Source organism: Lacerta agilis, chromosome 8 (assembly GCF_009819535.1).
Source record: "Lacerta agilis isolate rLacAgi1 chromosome 8, rLacAgi1.pri, whole genome shotgun sequence".
Lineage (NCBI taxonomy): Eukaryota > Metazoa > Chordata > Lepidosauria > Squamata > Lacertidae > Lacerta > Lacerta agilis.
The window spans coordinates 71,837,437-71,853,626 of NC_046319.1; the positions used below are offsets into that span (position 1 = coordinate 71,837,437).

Genomic DNA, 16,190 nt, shown 5'->3' on the forward strand with positions numbered 1-16,190 from the left:
AGCAGCAACAAAACACGTGCAAATTTATTTGCATGCTTATGAAAGCTTTTCCTAATATAGCCATTTTTGTATGCAGTTTTGACCAATATACACATTTTTGTATGCGGTTTCCCCTAATATACACCTTTTTTTACAAGCAATCTTCCCTATTACAAGGCACTTTCCCCACGAATATATGTATTTTTATGTACACACCCACCTAATGTATGCATTGCTGTGCACATAAATTTGGGCGAAGAACTGCATTGCAAAATTCAGGGAAGTACACATTTGAAAAATTTGTTTTGGTTAACATACTGACATTTGCACAATGTAGTTCCCTTTGCACAAAAGCATCCCACTGGTGCTAGTTTGGGATTTGTGTGTTTAGTTTGTGCAGTTAGCAGCAGGTAGAGAAGAACGGGGGGGGGGGGGAGCCGCAGCTCTATGATGGAGCACATGCACTGTCTGCAGAAAATTCCAGGTTCACTAAGGGGGGGGCAGGGGAGCAGTAAAATAATAGAAATACTCAACGAACTGACCAATCATGTCAATTCTGCCCCCCTAACAAAAGTCCTGCCCCCCTCCAAAAAAAATAATCCTGGCATGGTTCAGTACAGTTGTACCTTGGATGTCAAATCCCCTGGCTCCCGAACAAATCGGCTCCTGAATGAGCAAAACCCGGAAGTGAGTGTTATGGTTTTCGGAAGCTGAACGTCTTGCGCAGCTTCTGATTGGCTGCAGGACGCTCCAGCAGCCAATCAGAAGCCATGGTTTCCAAACATTTTGGGAGTTGAACGGACTCCCGAAATGCATTCTCTTCGAGAACCAAGGTACCTGATATTTAGGAACTGCTGGTAGATAACTGTTCAGTTACAGCTTGAAAACAAGAACCTCCCTTGTGGTTCGCTGGAGGCCAGAAGTGATCAGTCAAAGAATTGGTGGGAAAGTTTTCTCAGCCCAAGGGTCAAATTCCATTCTGGGCAGCCTTCTGAGGGCCACATATAAGCGGCGGCAGGAATGGGCAGTGCAGTGGGTGTGAATTTCACCATAGTACATTCTGTTAATTTCTCTGCACATACTTATTCACCCTTCCCTATTCTCCATCCGGCCCTAAGCCCATTCCATTTCATTTAAAGTCTGTGATATATGGTCTTAGTTTGTGTTGTGATGCCAAATTTGATACACTGTACCTTTAAATTTCCTTTAACTGCATGTTATTTGATACACCTGTGAACAGCCTTAAAAGTTCAATACCTCTGTATTACCAGCATCAGTTGGCTACACTGGTTAGTGAGCACTGGTCTATAAGTATCACATTTACCTGAATGGATAATTTATTAGAAATTACTTGGTATGTATTGCACATTTGTTCATTTTTTTATTATCTAATATGCAGGTTGGTCGCTGTTATTTTTGTTTTCATACATTGTATGTAATGTATTTAATTTTATCTTTGAAACAGTTGACTTAATCTAGAAACACTGTTCTGCTTGTTTGCTGTTAATTATTGAATTCTACACATTGGAGCACCCACCAGTACAATACTATTGGACATTATCTATTGAAAGGCATTCTGCCTATGTTGTGGTGTTTCCTGACAGCAATTCATTACGTTGACTATTTCTTGTTTATGGACTTATACATACATTATATAATGATGCTTATGATTTGTAAAATTTGGATTATATTCTAAGTACTAATAATAATACATTTACCATACTTATTAGCCATGTGTTGCGGCTGTATTTGAGCTAAGTTCATTCCAGACAGACAAAAACACTCAAGAAGGTCAGGGAGCAAAGTTGGTGAGGGCCACATAGAGAGGTCTAGAAGGCCCATATTTGGTGCCCTATACCTGGTGTTTGCTGAGGTCAGTGAGAGCTATGCAAAGCCTATAGTCTGCATATGCAAGCAAGCAAGCGGCAGCAAGGAATTCCTCAAGCCAGACACCCTAGGGGGCGAAATCATGGGAGGTGCATAACAAACTGGAGGCCTGCAAGGGCTGCAAGGAAGAGTCCAAATGATCCTGGAACAATCCTGTGGCCTCCAGAGCCGGCAGCTGGCTTGCAACTGCTTGAGGCAGTAACAGTGATCCCAGATATAGAGCCGGAATGTTCTTTCAGTTCCTCACAGGTTGCGGAGTTCGTGCAGCCCTTCATGGTGGTCTTAACAGCTAACGCTCCTAAAGAGAAGATTGCAGAAGATTGCCAGTCAACAATATGTGATGCACTGTGATAGCCACCTGCCCCTCTCCTATGGTGATGTGGGGGGGGGGGACCACACAAATCAAACTGAGAGAAGTTCAGTTTCTCCTGATTTTGTGCATGGCAGAGAGGACCAAAGCCATCACACCTGACTTCCAAGTGACATTTTCTTGTGGACTCAGTGCGGTTCACACTTGCAAAGCTTATTGCCATGTGCGCCTGATGACAACCTCATCGAAATGCCATCTGGCATCCCCCCATACCAAGATTCAGTTCATAACGGTTAAGAAATGGCTGGCTCATCTTAAAAGTAGGCCTGTTGACATTTTAAAAAATGGCTTCTGAATGTTAGAATGCCTGCTGAATCTGTACTGGACTAGGCAATACCAGGGGCGGAGGAAGGGGTGGTGGGGGCAGTCTGACCCATGTGTCACCACTGAGGGGGGTGTGACAAAATGGCAGGCGGCACTCACCACGGGGCCTGGGAGTGACGCAGTGGCTTGGGTGCCTGAAGGCTCTGCGCTGCCCCAAACGGTCCACCCACCGCCTCCCCCTCAGCTGAATGGTGGCTGAGTGGGAGGAGGGAGGCAGACTCATTGGAGGCCCTGCAGGTGGGTGGCCCCACCCCCACGGGCAGCTGGCCCCACCCCTGGGTGCAGGGCACGTGCACCACCCCAGGCACCCAATCGGCTTGCTCCACCGCTGGGCAATACTTACTCCCCAACTTTTAGTTGAAGCCAGGGCAGATCTACACTTATAATGTTTAAAATGCATCATTAAAATGTGACACCAGAAGGCACTGCAGAGCTGTGAGCCACGGGCAGTGGAAAACTGCCATTAAGCATTATAGAATGTTTTATTTGATGACATTTAGAAGACCAACATAGACCCAGCCTCAGTCATGTTTCTGAATCATGGGGCACAACCAGCCCCATGAGGATCTGGGATAGAAGAGGCTTTTGAGGTGTCCTAGACCAAACATGAGATCCTTCGACCTGTAGCATATGGGCAGACAGTGGAAATGTTTCAGCAGTGATATTGCTTGCTGCCAGCCATCTGCCCCCATCAGCAGCCCAACACAGAGTGCATTGCAGTACTCTAGTCTCAAGGCCACCAGTGCATGGACTCCTATACATCAGGGCTTGCCAACCTGGCATTCGTGAGTGCCATGGCACCCATGTAGGTTTCCATTGGTGTCCCTGGATAGGTTTCCCAGACACTGAGTTTTCATTCCTTTTTTTTTTTTAAGCAAGTCCAAAAATGTTGGCGACTTTTCTAAAAATACAAATAAAAATGTTGGCAACGCCTGAGATACTGGGTGCTATACTGTTCGGGATGGGAAAACAAAAATGGTCAGTATGAGTTTCTGTGGTAGATTTGCTTCTGTATATACATATGTGTTTAGGTACCCATCTCTGTAGTTCCAGAAACATCAAGGCAATAGTTCTCCTCTCCATTGCATTGAGCCTCTTCCTCCTCACATTCACTGTTCATAGCGTAGCAGGCTGGGCAAACCTTCCCATTTGGTTTGCTTCTTGTGTGTGTCACTGCATACATTTGGGATGACAGAAAAACAGAACCAAGATAATCAGGAAGACAATTACACATACCAGCCCTTGTTTGACCAGTCATTTTATAGTTCCGTTTTAGGGGGGTCAGAACGTTTGAGGGGGGAACAAGTTTGTTTCCAAACCATTCCTCACTTTGCTCATGACCGGCAAGCTGAATTTAAATAGAGCAGGGGCTGTCAACCCGAGGCTCTCATGTTCCAATGTGCCTGCCAGTATCTCATTTGGGGCCCACAAAAAATCTCTTTAAATGTCTTCACTGGAACCCGAAAGGCATAAGAGACACTTTGCATTTTTTGCATGGTTCCTGTTTGTACTGGCCCAGCCTCTCCTACATTAAACATGCCTCCTTAAACATGGCAACATGTCATAGGATCCAAGGATCAGACAACCACCTTGCCTTCACTTCTTTGTGATGAATAAACCTAATGATAGCTGCTATAGGTGTTGTTGCCCCCCCCCAATAGATGGTAGGTGGCACACATTTGCAATATTATGTGTTCTGTCCCTTTATCTGCTCTTTTTTATGTGGTCGCCATTTTGTGCAATGGCAGCCATTCCGTGCCATTCCACTCCCCATGCCAGGCATTTATGGTTGTCAACCATGGCACTTCCTAAAATTTCCAGATAGGGCCTACTGTATGCCTACTGGCCCCCAAAGGTTGACAACCCTTAAAATTGGACTTGAGGGGGCTCTTGCTTCTTGAATAAAGGATACAATTTTCAAGGGGCAGAAGAATGATCCCAAAACTCATCCTACAGAATTGGGAGGGCTCCTTGTGCCTGGGGGTTCTTCTGCCATTATTAAATTGAACAGAAATGCACCAATATTGAGCTCATTGAATTAAACAGGAGCATTGTGAGAGTGAAACAACAGAGAAATTAGGTTTTGATTGTTGTTGTTGTTTAAGAAAAGAAAAGTAGTAAGATAGAGTGAGGAAAGGCAAGAGGAGCATGGCAGCAACATACAGGTGGGGGTCATTGTCCGGCACTTGGTTCCAACGCAGCAAAACACTTGGCTCAGTATTGCTCCTGCCTTGCCCAAATTGATGATAGAGATGCCATCATTGCAGGATTTGGATTGTGCACAGTGTTTCATAACGGAGTCAATCCTCATTCCTGAAAGCATTAAAAGGAAAACAGGAAGTGTGAAAAAGAATCACAGTGGTGTTGACCCTACTTCTCAGTATCTTGAGCAGGCACCCCCAAACTCGGCCCTCCAGCTGTTTTGGGACTACAACTTCCATCAACCCTAGCTAACAGGACCAGTGGTCAGGGAGGATGGGAGTTGTAGTCCCAAAACAGCTGGAGGGCCGAGTTTGGGGGTGCCAGATCTTGAGCAATAGTCATTTCACTTTGTGAGGAATCAGATCCTTGGTCGATCAAACCTACTGCAGTCTTCCACCACTTGGTGTCCTCCAGATATTTCTGAACTTCAACTCTCATCAACCCTGATGATTGGAGCTGATGGAAGCTGGAGTCGAAAACATCTGGAGGCCACCAGGTTGGGAAAGTCCAGCTGGTGGCTGAAGATACTGAGGGTCCAGGACAGAGGTCCTTCCCAGATGACCAGTGTGCTATCCTTTTGGCTGGAGCCTTTTTATGAGGTATTAGGGTGGTACAATAGGTTATTAAGAGGAAAGTCATCCCGGCTCCTTGAAGGGATGGTCAAACTAAATTCTAATCAGGCAAAGGATGGAGGGAGGCATAAGGATAACTGGGACATTTATAGCCTCTATTATTCTCATCCAGGCTCTTCTAAGTGAGTGGGGAGGTTGGATATCACTACCATAGGACCATGAATTTTAGTTGGATGCAACCTGGTGGTTTTGTTTTGAATGACTACCATTGGATCCAGCCTACTGTATGTCTTCAGAGCTCTCTTACTTTATATAATATGATATGACTTGATTTTACTATTGTTTCATGGGTGTTTCATGGGTGGGACCAGCACTAAGGCCAGGGCATACATTTGAAGCTCTATGATACCCTTGTACTTTGTTCAGGGTGCTGAGAGTTGCTATGGGACCCTATTCCCCTCACAGAGCTACAATTTCCAGAGCGGTCTAACAACCAATCCCTCTTCACAGGCAACTCTGGGAATTGTAGCCCAGAGGAAGGAGAATAGGGAGGGTGTCTCCTAACAACTCTCTATGTCCTTAGCAAAGAATTATTTGGGTGGGGGGAGCCGTAACTGTTTAAAGTGCTATCAGAGTGTTCAAATTATATGCAGCAAATGTGGCCAAATTACAAAAGCAACTACAAACTAGATTTGTTTCTCTACTTATACCTGTGGCTCCCCGTTTGTGGACTGGTCTCCCCAGGGCAGCTCACCTGGTGCCTAAAGAGATATAATGAAGGTACCAGGTGGAAAAAAAACATTCCTCTTTAACCAGGACTTTGGTTGTTAATCAATATAAGGCCTTTTGATGTGTAGGGGTATTGAATTTATATTATGTGTCCTGTGTTGTAAACTGCCCTGTGGTCTCCTGATGAAGGGTGTTAGATAAACTTAATAAATAATAACAAATACCAGTGTGAAAGTCCTAGTCCTCAAACTGTCTAGGCCACCAATGCTGCTAACTTCTCTCAAATTGAAAGAGTAGCTTTTAGTTTCCTGTTTTAGGATTGGGGAAGCCTTTGCATTCTGAGATGCAAAGGCCTTAAAGGCAGGCTTCCTCAAACTTGACCCTCCAGATGTTTTTAGCCTACAACTCCCACGATCCCTAGCTAGCAGGACCAGTGGTCAGGGAATGTGGGAATTGTAGTCTCAAAACATCTGGAGGGCCGAGTTTGAGGAAGCCTGCCTTAAAGGTAACCCTGTGCTAAAAGAGCAGGATGCGCACACAAACTCCTGATAATCAAGAAGCTATTGCCCCAGTTGTGTTGGTCTACTACTCTGCAGAACTGCTACTGCGAATGATGAAACCAGTCCTGTCTATGGAAGAGGGAGCTGGGAAAGTATTTGGAGTCATTCCCTGTCCACAGGACCCTGGTGGTGCCATTCACTTACCCACTCTGACCTCTGATAGAGAAACAGCACACATGTCAAAACCAGGAGAGCATGTTTCCATAGGTCCAGTGCAGGTATTCCCAACGCCTGCACAAGTCTCACACTCCAGAGAAGCCCCTAAAACCAGGAAAATAAGAAAGTTCAATCTGATTTTGTTTACTTCGTTTTGTATGTGTGTTTATCACTTTTAAATGTTTGCATACCACCCTTCATCAAGTTTTGTTTCAGGGGAATTTAGAAAGTTTGACATTTCAAAATGCAACAGAAGAAAACCCATTGGAGGAAGTCCAGAAAGATGCTAGGGCTGATAGTATCAAGAGGACTATTGCTCTGGTCCAGCAGCAGGCTCTTCTTATGTTCTAAACCAGTTACCGGTACCTTCTGCTATATGAAATTAGTCCTGGTGGTCTAGAATTGAGCAAATATACCAATCAGAAGAACCATCCTGAGAACCTCATTCACATGCAGACCAGAATCGTTCAAGGGGGTCACCTAAAGTCTATTGTTGTTTTCAGCATCAGCTTATCAGCCACCTACTACACAGTCATTTGAAGGCAATGTCACAAAAAATTAATAAATCTAAGTGCATTGACCCTAAAGGGTAGCCATGTGGTGGGAGATCATGAAATACTTGCAAGAGGAAGAGGCCTAAGAAATGATAAGTTACTGAAAATGGGGTTGGGAGTAGCCAGAAAAGTCTCATAACTTGCACTTGTACCTACTGACTACCTACTTGGCATTAACTATCATACTATTTGAGACACTGAGGGGGTCCTTTCCTCAATGACTCTTAATATTTTGGTGTGCAAACTCAGATAGTATTCACATGGCAGTTTATTCCATTCCCTCAACATTTCCTTGTTTTCCTTCCACTATGGAATCCAAGCCTTCATGAGAACCCACAAAAAAAATTCCTGGACCCTAAAGCTAACCCACAATGGCCAATCAGATACTTGTGGGAAGCCTGTCAGCAAGACCTGAGTGCAACAGCGCTCACCCATGATCCTATACCTTGTGGGTTCAGCCTGGTTGGCCAGTAGACTCCAGACACCAATTGTCAGTAAAACAGGACGTTTATTTAGATGTTGTAAGTCTGGTGTTACACAACCTCAACCAGCAAGTAGTTGAGGGGTTGCGCAACAAATATGAAAATAGTGCAAGCGTTTAAACACATGCAAGCAAAGAGAAGTGAAGGGGCAGCTATGTTCATATATGGCAATACTTGCTTCTACAAGCATAATAGTTTAATCATGTGTCATAGTAAGCTCCTTATTTTCCTTCCCTATCTCTTCCACAACAGCTAAAGCAATAGCTCAGTCATATATGTTATTCCAGGGGTGCCGACTTGGGCCCCAGATTATGGGTGCCCAATGGCACCCTTTGTTAAGCAAGACGGTGTTGAGCAAGCAGATGTTAGAAGGAAGCTTTTCAATTCCCTGAAAAGCAACTCAGCCTATCTTTGAAGTCAGGCAAGATACACTTGTGCAAATCAAGTGTGTAATTATTATTATTATTATTACTACTACTACTACTACTACTACTACTACAAGTTTTTATTTTTTATTTTTTGACAAAAATTTATTGGTTTTCCACATCCAAAAAACAAGCAAAAACAACCAGGCAAAAAACAACAACAAATAATAACAATCACAAAAAACAAATATTACAAACAACATCAACTAAATAAAAGAAAACAAATACATACCTCACAAACAGGAACACACCAACTATTGATTATAATCTAGTTCCAAATCTTGTTAAGGGGACTTCCCCTGTTCTCTCTCCTGCATTCAATTCTAATTTACTTTAGTAACATTTCTAGTTATTTTAACTATTCATTCGCTATCCTTCTTGATCTTTATCTCAAAATCTTATATCATATAACTTCTAAATAAAAATACAACCTCATATTACAAATCTTAATTTCTTATATCCTTTTCTTTCTCTTAGTTCCGTAAAACTGCGGCTCCTATTACTTCTTATTCATACCTTATAAAATATTATACCAACACAATATCATAAAAATCCTAAGTATTTCTTCCCTTTTCCAAATCCATTTTTACTCTCTGACATCGGGGTACCGTGATAGGCCTTCCTGGTTAGTCATATCTGTTCTTTCATCCTACCCCACCTCTCGCCATCTTCTCTTCTCCCATCACAGTCACCCACCAGACTTCCCCCCAATCCCCTGCCAAACCAAAATCCAGAATGTCATCTTTTCCTTGATATCCAAAAATCAAAGCATTGTCCCAAAGCATGTTTGCTGAGCTCTTCAGGGAAAGCAATACATCACCACCAAGCAACTCCACTTCAGTCTTCCAATCAGATTGCATTTGTAATTCCCAAAATTGTTGTTCCTGCATTTCTGGGCTCCCACCCCAGAAAGCAGTTATAACATTGCAATAATCAGACCTGGACCTCTCACGTCGACAGGGCTTTTCTTCTTTTCGGAGTTGAAGTCTTTCAGATGAAGTCCCTGAGCAGTGCTCAATAATTATTTCTCTAAGTTCTCTAAGTTCCTTAGCCAAGTTCCCAAAAGCAATTCCAACCTCAGAAAATCTTTCGATGACAGTCTGTTGTGAAAGTTCTAATTCCAAAAGAATTTCCCTTTGTCCTAAAATCATTGCTGAGTCTGTAGGCATCCTAGACACGAAACCAAAAATGGCAGAGGAAGGCAGGAAATAACAAAGTTCAGTACTTTTCCACCTTCAAGTCTCAAATTACAGCCGCCATTTCCCCCTAATCAGAGTGCAAAAAAATTCCACCTTACAGTCCACAGTCTCTCCGAAGAAATACCTTAAAAATCTCCATCCACCCCTAAAAGGGGTCTTTATAGATCAACTCAAAGTAAAAAAAAAAAAAAACCTCGTATCAGCCAAAAGTAACAACAGCCAGATACAATGTTACTGTCTTCTGTCACAGGGGGGGAGAAACGGACTTCCTCTTTAACGTTTCTCCCCTAAAGCCAATTAAGCAAATTTTAAACTCCAATTGACCTCCGTACTTACAGCTTACGGGTTTCTTCTTGTTTTAGTCCGAATGAGAAAGAACGGGGTGCTCAAGTGTCGGCGGCGGCCGCCGCTTGGTTTTCTCCCGGATGGGGACAGCCTCCACAGCCCCGTGACGTTACCCGTTCACTCAGGACTCCCTCTTACAGGGGAATCCCAAGAACAGGACGCCGCAATGGGACCCGCTGGAGAGCCCAGACCGCAGGACGCTCCTCCCGCGGCTTACCGGAGCCCGCTGCGCGGTTGCGGGACTCCTGGCCCCCGGGGAAACCGGAGTTGTCTCGGGACCGAGGCAACTCCCAGCCGCCGACAACGGCGCTCTCACCGGAAGTCCTTTTATTGGTTTTTAAACAAATACAAATACTTATCCAGCAGTACATCTAGCAATGTTTGTTTTATCCATTGACTCTAGACATAAGCTTACACATTCAACATTCAAATATATAACTTAACCTCACCACTGAGAATATCAAACAAGGTCTTTATTTTGCTCAATAACAAAAGGAAAGGGGTCCATATTTCTTGGAAGGTGTCTCTCTATTCACTATGCCTCATTAAAACCTCTGACTTGCTTGTCTTCCATGGGCTTCCAAAATGTGTTTTCTACAAGTGATTAGAAAACATCTAGTAGCTACCAGTCATGAAGCCAGGGCCGGTGCTAGGGTTTTTTGCGCCCTAGGCGAGATCACCTTCTGCCCCCCAGCCAATTGAAGGAAGGAAGGAAGGAAGGAAGGGTGAGAGAGAGAGAAGGAAGGAAGGAAGGAAGGGTGAGAGAGAGAGAGAAGGAAGGAAGGAGGGTGAGAGAGAGAAAGAGAGAGGGTGCAGTACTGTATTGCAAAGTTAAGCCCTGGCAGCAAAGCTGATCTCTCTGGGGAAAATGGGCATGGAATAATCCCTGGTTTCCTATGTGCTCTCTTCTCTCTCTCTCTCTCTCCCTCTCTCTCTCTCACACACACACACACAGAGAGAGAGAGAGAGTCACTCACATACAAACTCACTTGTGACTGGCCCCTGCCCGGCCCTCTTGCTCCGCGAGGACAAAGGCAGAGTCGGTGAGCTTGTGCACAAAGTCCCATGCCCCTCCCCTCTCTCCTTTGCAGAGGGGCGTCCTTCACCTCTACGTGGGAGGAGGGGGGCGGCAGCAGCAGGTGCTGGGTGGGACAGGGAGACAGGGCCGTCTTAAGCATATCCAGCGCCGTGGTGCAAAGATCCCTCCGGCGACCCCCCAACCCCGTTTCCCAGAGTTGCCAACCTTATTTAAGGGGGGTGCTCTTTGGGTGAGGCATATTATATCAAATAAAAACAAAGGAAGAAAATATTAGGGGAGTTAAAAGGTTGAAATAGGGTTGACATCCACTTGATTGGAAAGTTGTTTTGGTCTTTTTCTCCCTACCCCACCCCTCCATTCATACTACTGTGGTACCTCGGGTTACATACGCTTCAGGTTACATACTCGGCTAACCCAGAAATAACGCTTCAGGTTAAGAACTTGTTCTTCAGGATAAGAACAGAAATTGTGCTCTGGCGGCATAGTGGCAGCGGGAGGTCCCATTAGCTAAAGTGGTGCTTCAGGTTAAGAACAGTTTCAGGTTAAGAACAGACCTCCAGAATGAATTACTTAACTCCAGAATGAATTAAGTACTTAACCCAAGGTACCACTGTATTAATGAATTAACTATAAGGTATTCCATTCTAGATTAAAAATGAGCTTGTTCAATCAAACATCATTAATAATACTTTTTAGTTTCCGCTTGGCATTCCTACTTATGCAGAAGAGTAAGATATACTCATATCCAGTTAACAATTATATACAGTAGTTAAAACAATAGGCATCTATGATGAAATATGTTTTTTCTCTCCACACACACATACCACCATTGCAGGAGGCTGGACTAGATGACCCTCAGGATTCCTCCTAACTCTACCATTCTATGATATGATGAAAAACTATACTACATATGTGTGTGTGTGTTTATTTATTTATTTTATAAAATTTATATACCACTTGATTGTAAAAAAACACCCAAAGTGGTTTACAAAAGACAAGCCAGTAAAAGCAAGAAAAAATTACAACCCTACTTTAAAATGTACAAAAGTAAAAATACTAAAACTGATTAAAATTACCTCAACTTTTTAACATCTGGGTTGGTTTGTCTAAATAAGAATGTTTTTAAACAGGGGCAGAAAAGAGAACTGTGAATATATGTGTGTGTACATATACAGATGTGTGCCTTTCTCAAACTCGAATCCCCAGATGTTGCACCACAACTCCCATCGTCCCTAGCTACTAGTATCAGTAGTCAGGGATGATGGGAGTTGTAGCTGAACAACACCTGAAGGCTGACGTGTGGGGCAGGTTTCCCTGCCCCTTTGAGCCACTGGGAGCCAGGGAATCATTCACTCCAAGAATAGTATTGAAAATAGCAAATACAATCCTTCAAGGTGGTGGTGTTTTTTGCGGGGGGGGGGGGGTTAATGCTCCCAAGCCACACTATTCTTTTAGAATCAAATTCTCTGCTTTCGGATGACTAAGCTCTGAATACAGCCTTGGGTGTATGTAACTTCTGTTTTAGATGCAAAAGTCAGAAGAGTTTTCAAAGGAAGAAAATCACTTGAAGCTTAAAAATAAAACGCCATGTTAATGACAGTATATTAAAACACACTTTAAAAAAAAAGCACCCTAGGTTCTTTAGGCTGCAATTCTTACCTGATGTTAATGGGGCTTACTTTTGAGTAGAGCTGTATTGGCTTTCCCTGTTACTGTTGTTTTTAACACTTGCTTCCTTCCCCCTTGCATAGCCATTAAAGAAGAGAACAAGATCTCGGTGGTAGTGCCTAAGATTAATCGCACAAGTCAGGGGGGGGGGAGGGAGACCCACGCAAATACATGGGGGGGGGCTTGCCTGCAAGGGCTTCCTTTGCTTTTATTTTGAAATGGGGCCTGAGCCCAAACAGTGGCTGGAAACCCCTTTTCCTTGAACTGCAGCCGATTCTTCTCTCTACCGAACAACCCCTCCTCAGCCATTAAAACAGACATATAGATGTTCTGTAGAGCGATCCCAGCACAATCGCTGTTTTTAAGGGAACAACACAATTCTCGTTTATGCAGGGGCGTTCCTAGCCCCTTGGCTGCCCGGGGCGGGAAGCCAAGAGGCACCCCTGGGGGCGGGGGCATCGCGGCGCGTGCTTGCGTCATGACGCACGAACACGCTGCAATGCCCCGCCCCCGGGGGATGGCGGGCGGGGGCTTCAGGACTATCTGCAGCTCGCAGAGGCTCCCGAAGCGGCAGACCGGCATCCCCGGGGACAGGGTATCGCGGCGTGTGCGTCATGGCGCACGCACACGCGGTGCCGCCCCACCCCCGGGGGATGCCGGGCGGGGGCTTTGGGAGCCTCTGCGGGCTGCAAAGAGTCCCAAAGCCGCTGCTGTAGCACAAAGGGGTGCCAGGCTGCGGCTTCAGGGCTCTCTGCAGCCCGCAGAGACTCCCAAAGCGGCGGCCCGGCATCCCCGGGGGCGGGGCATCGCGGCGTGTGCGTCATGACTATTTTCGGCACTGCCGGGGCAGAGCCGCAGGGATGGCCAGCGAGGGGGGTGACACCCCGACTTGTTGGCGGCCCCTGCAGCTCCACCCCGGCAGTGCCGAAAATAGCCTAAAAAGAATTTTTTTAAAAAAGTTTTTTTTAAAAAGCCCAGTGGGCAGGGCCGCCCCCGATGTGTCACCCCCAGCAGGGGCGCTGCCCGGGACCCCCCGCCCCCTCCGCCCCCCCTGCGACGCCCCTGCGTTTATGGGGTCTCCGTTTGTGCCACTTTTGTGCAAAGCTCTCAGCTGCAGCTCCATACCCAAACAAGACCAAAATAGGGCGTTTGGAGAGAGAAAAAGAAATTTATGGCCACTGCATTAAAGGCATTTATTCTGTCCATTGCTCCTGCCTCCCTCCCCTCACCCCCCCCGGAAAAAACCTAAATCCTTGTCTCCCCTCAGGCTGTCAGCAAGGAATCCCCGGGTTTTGGCTGTGAAAGGGAGCGCCCTGCACGCTTCTTGCAGGAGCCCTTGCCGGCTTGTTATTATATTAAAATCTCACCGCCCCACCCAGCCTCCCTCCTAATCCTCGTGCAAAAGCCGCTACGGTGAGGGGGTGGGGTGGGAGGAGAGTTTGGAAAGCGGCAGGCAAAAGCGACAAGTGGGCAGGCAGCTTCTTCCCAGGAGAGAAGCCAAGGAAACGCTCTTGCGGGGCCGGTCGGGGGTTTCTGGAGAGCGGAGCGCAGCAGCCGAGCCAGCCCTACCTCCACCTGTCCTTGAGGAGCCAATTCCGCCGTGCCCAGCAGAGGCAGCGCCATCGCCGCTGTGCACAGGAGCGCGCCCGCCGAAGCCAGCGTGAGAGCGCGGTCTGAGGCTGCGAGCGGAACCAGCGGCAGGGAAACAGGCGCCGCTTCCTCTACCATTTTTTAAAAGAGGGCTTCCCCCTCGCCCTCACCCACCGCCCGCCACCCCTGGCCCAGCCCGCAGCTGCCTTTACCTTGTCGTCGTCGCATCACGTCGTGTCGAATCCTCCGCAGCAGCAAGCAGCAGCAGCAGCCACACCTCCGGGACAGGCGCCAAGGAGGGAAACTGCTGCTGTCTGCTGCTGCGCCTGCGCTGGCAGAAACGAGGCACGGCGCATGAGCAGAGGAGCAGCGCCTGCTTCAGCCTCCGGAGGGCGGGCTGCCGGCCAGGTGGAGAAGTGGGCGGGCGTGCAGGTGGGCCAGGAGCGCCCCCCCCCACCATTTTCGCGCAGCTGCCTAGTTTGCCTAAATAGTAGCACCGGCCCTGCATGAAGCAATACCAAAGCCTTGAGAAAGAAGGTGTGGTCACACATTACACTGAACATAGAAAGATACATTAAGGTTACCAGATGTTTTTCAAAGAATCCAAGGCACTTTAAAAAGAGAGAGAGAGAGAAGAAAAAAGCTATTTTAAAAGTTATTTTTTTTAAAAATAAGAACTAATATCTTCTCTTTGGTGGTCTCCTCTGTCGTGTGGCCTCTGTCTGAGTCCTGACCTGCTCTCTTGGAGCTCTAGCAGCCGTGGAGTAGGCTCAGGTTGGGCCTGGGCTCAGCCACGTGTCCTTGCCCTCCCGGTGCTCTCCTATCTATCATCCTCAGCAGCGGCAGCGGTGTGGCAAGATAAAGGCTCTCTTTTTTCTCCTTCCTCTTTCTCTCTCTTAGTTTATTTATTTATTCTTGGAAGGGGCTTGGAAACCCATTAGCCTCAAAAGTTTCTCAGCATAGTCTACTCACCTGTAACAATGAAGATTGAAAGGAAGCAGATAGACAGTGGGGTCTCCATGATTCCAGAAGTCTTCTAGGCCTGGGATCAGCAATTTCGAGAGGAGTAGCTGTGTGACAACTAGGTGGCTTGTGACAACTGGAAAGTTTATTAGGGCACAAGCTTTATCTCCAGCAATGCAGTGTGCCGTTCTGAATTTAGAAAAACATCTGCCTGTGCCTACTTCCTCTTCACACTTTTTAACCACTGGTTCCAAGAAGAGTGAGCGCTCCTCTTTCTCTTTCTGTTCTCCGCCCTGCCTCTAATTTCTCCAAATCAATTCAGAAACCTACGCTGAAAACATTTCTGTTTTAGTACAATGCAATCCCCATTTGGAGCATTGCCAGACACCCGAGGGTCACATCCAAGTGAATTTGAGAAATATGCAACAACAACTGCTGCAGCCAACTTTTGGACAAACCCAGTTCTTTGTGAGTTTTGCTATACTTCAGTCCAGATTTTTAAAGATCTGCCCTCCGACCCCTCTCTTTTTTATGAGAACATCTGGGAGCCAGCATCTTACTGCTGAATATGGATAGCTCACAAGAGCTTCCAGAAATCCTTGCTTTTCAACCATGTTGCAGTGACATGTCACGCCAGCCAACATTTCTTTGGCTACAATAATTTCTTTGGCTTTTTGAGGGAGTACGTGCCAGTACAGCATGGGGCTTCCCTACTTTGCTTGTTCCCCTTCTCCCCAGTCCCTTGCTCTCATACTGCATCCTGAGAAAATTGTGGGAGTAATGTGACAAAAAATTGAGGCAGTGTATTTGCACAAAGTTACTTCTGGATGCATGCACGTGTGGAAAGAGTGATGGAATAGCGATGTTTGTTTTGTCACACTGCCCACTGGTGTGAATGAAATTCAGGCCAACATGCTATAGTTGCATAATACAATAGGTACTGCAGGGTAAGAAGAATGGTATCAAAGGCCGCTGAGAGATCCAGCAGAACTAGGAAGCAGCTTTCACCTTTGTCCCTAGCTCGATGGAGATCATCGACCAGTACAACCAAGGCAGTTTCAGTCCCATGATGGGGCCTGAATCCCAATTGGAAGGAATCCAAATGGTCTGCATCTTCCAGGCGTGCCTGGAGTTGTTCAGCAACCA

General features: G+C 46.1%; 1 protein-coding gene across 1 annotated transcript; it reads right to left on the minus strand.

The window, feature by feature from the left end:
• Nucleotides 1-1,293: 1,293 nt before the first annotated feature.
• On the minus strand, nucleotides 1,294-15,358 carry LOC117051654 (phospholipase A2 inhibitor subunit gamma B-like). Its single transcript, XM_033158230.1, has 5 exons — nucleotides 15,054-15,358; nucleotides 6,768-6,884; nucleotides 4,724-4,873; nucleotides 3,596-3,733; nucleotides 1,294-2,164 (listed from the first exon to the last, which is right to left on the minus strand). Exons 1-5 carry the CDS (start codon nucleotides 15,100-15,102, stop codon nucleotides 1,947-1,949), a joined length of 672 nt encoding a protein of 223 aa, XP_033014121.1. The 5' UTR covers nucleotides 15,103-15,358; the 3' UTR covers nucleotides 1,294-1,946.
• Between the last annotated feature and the right edge of the window lie 832 nt (nucleotides 15,359-16,190).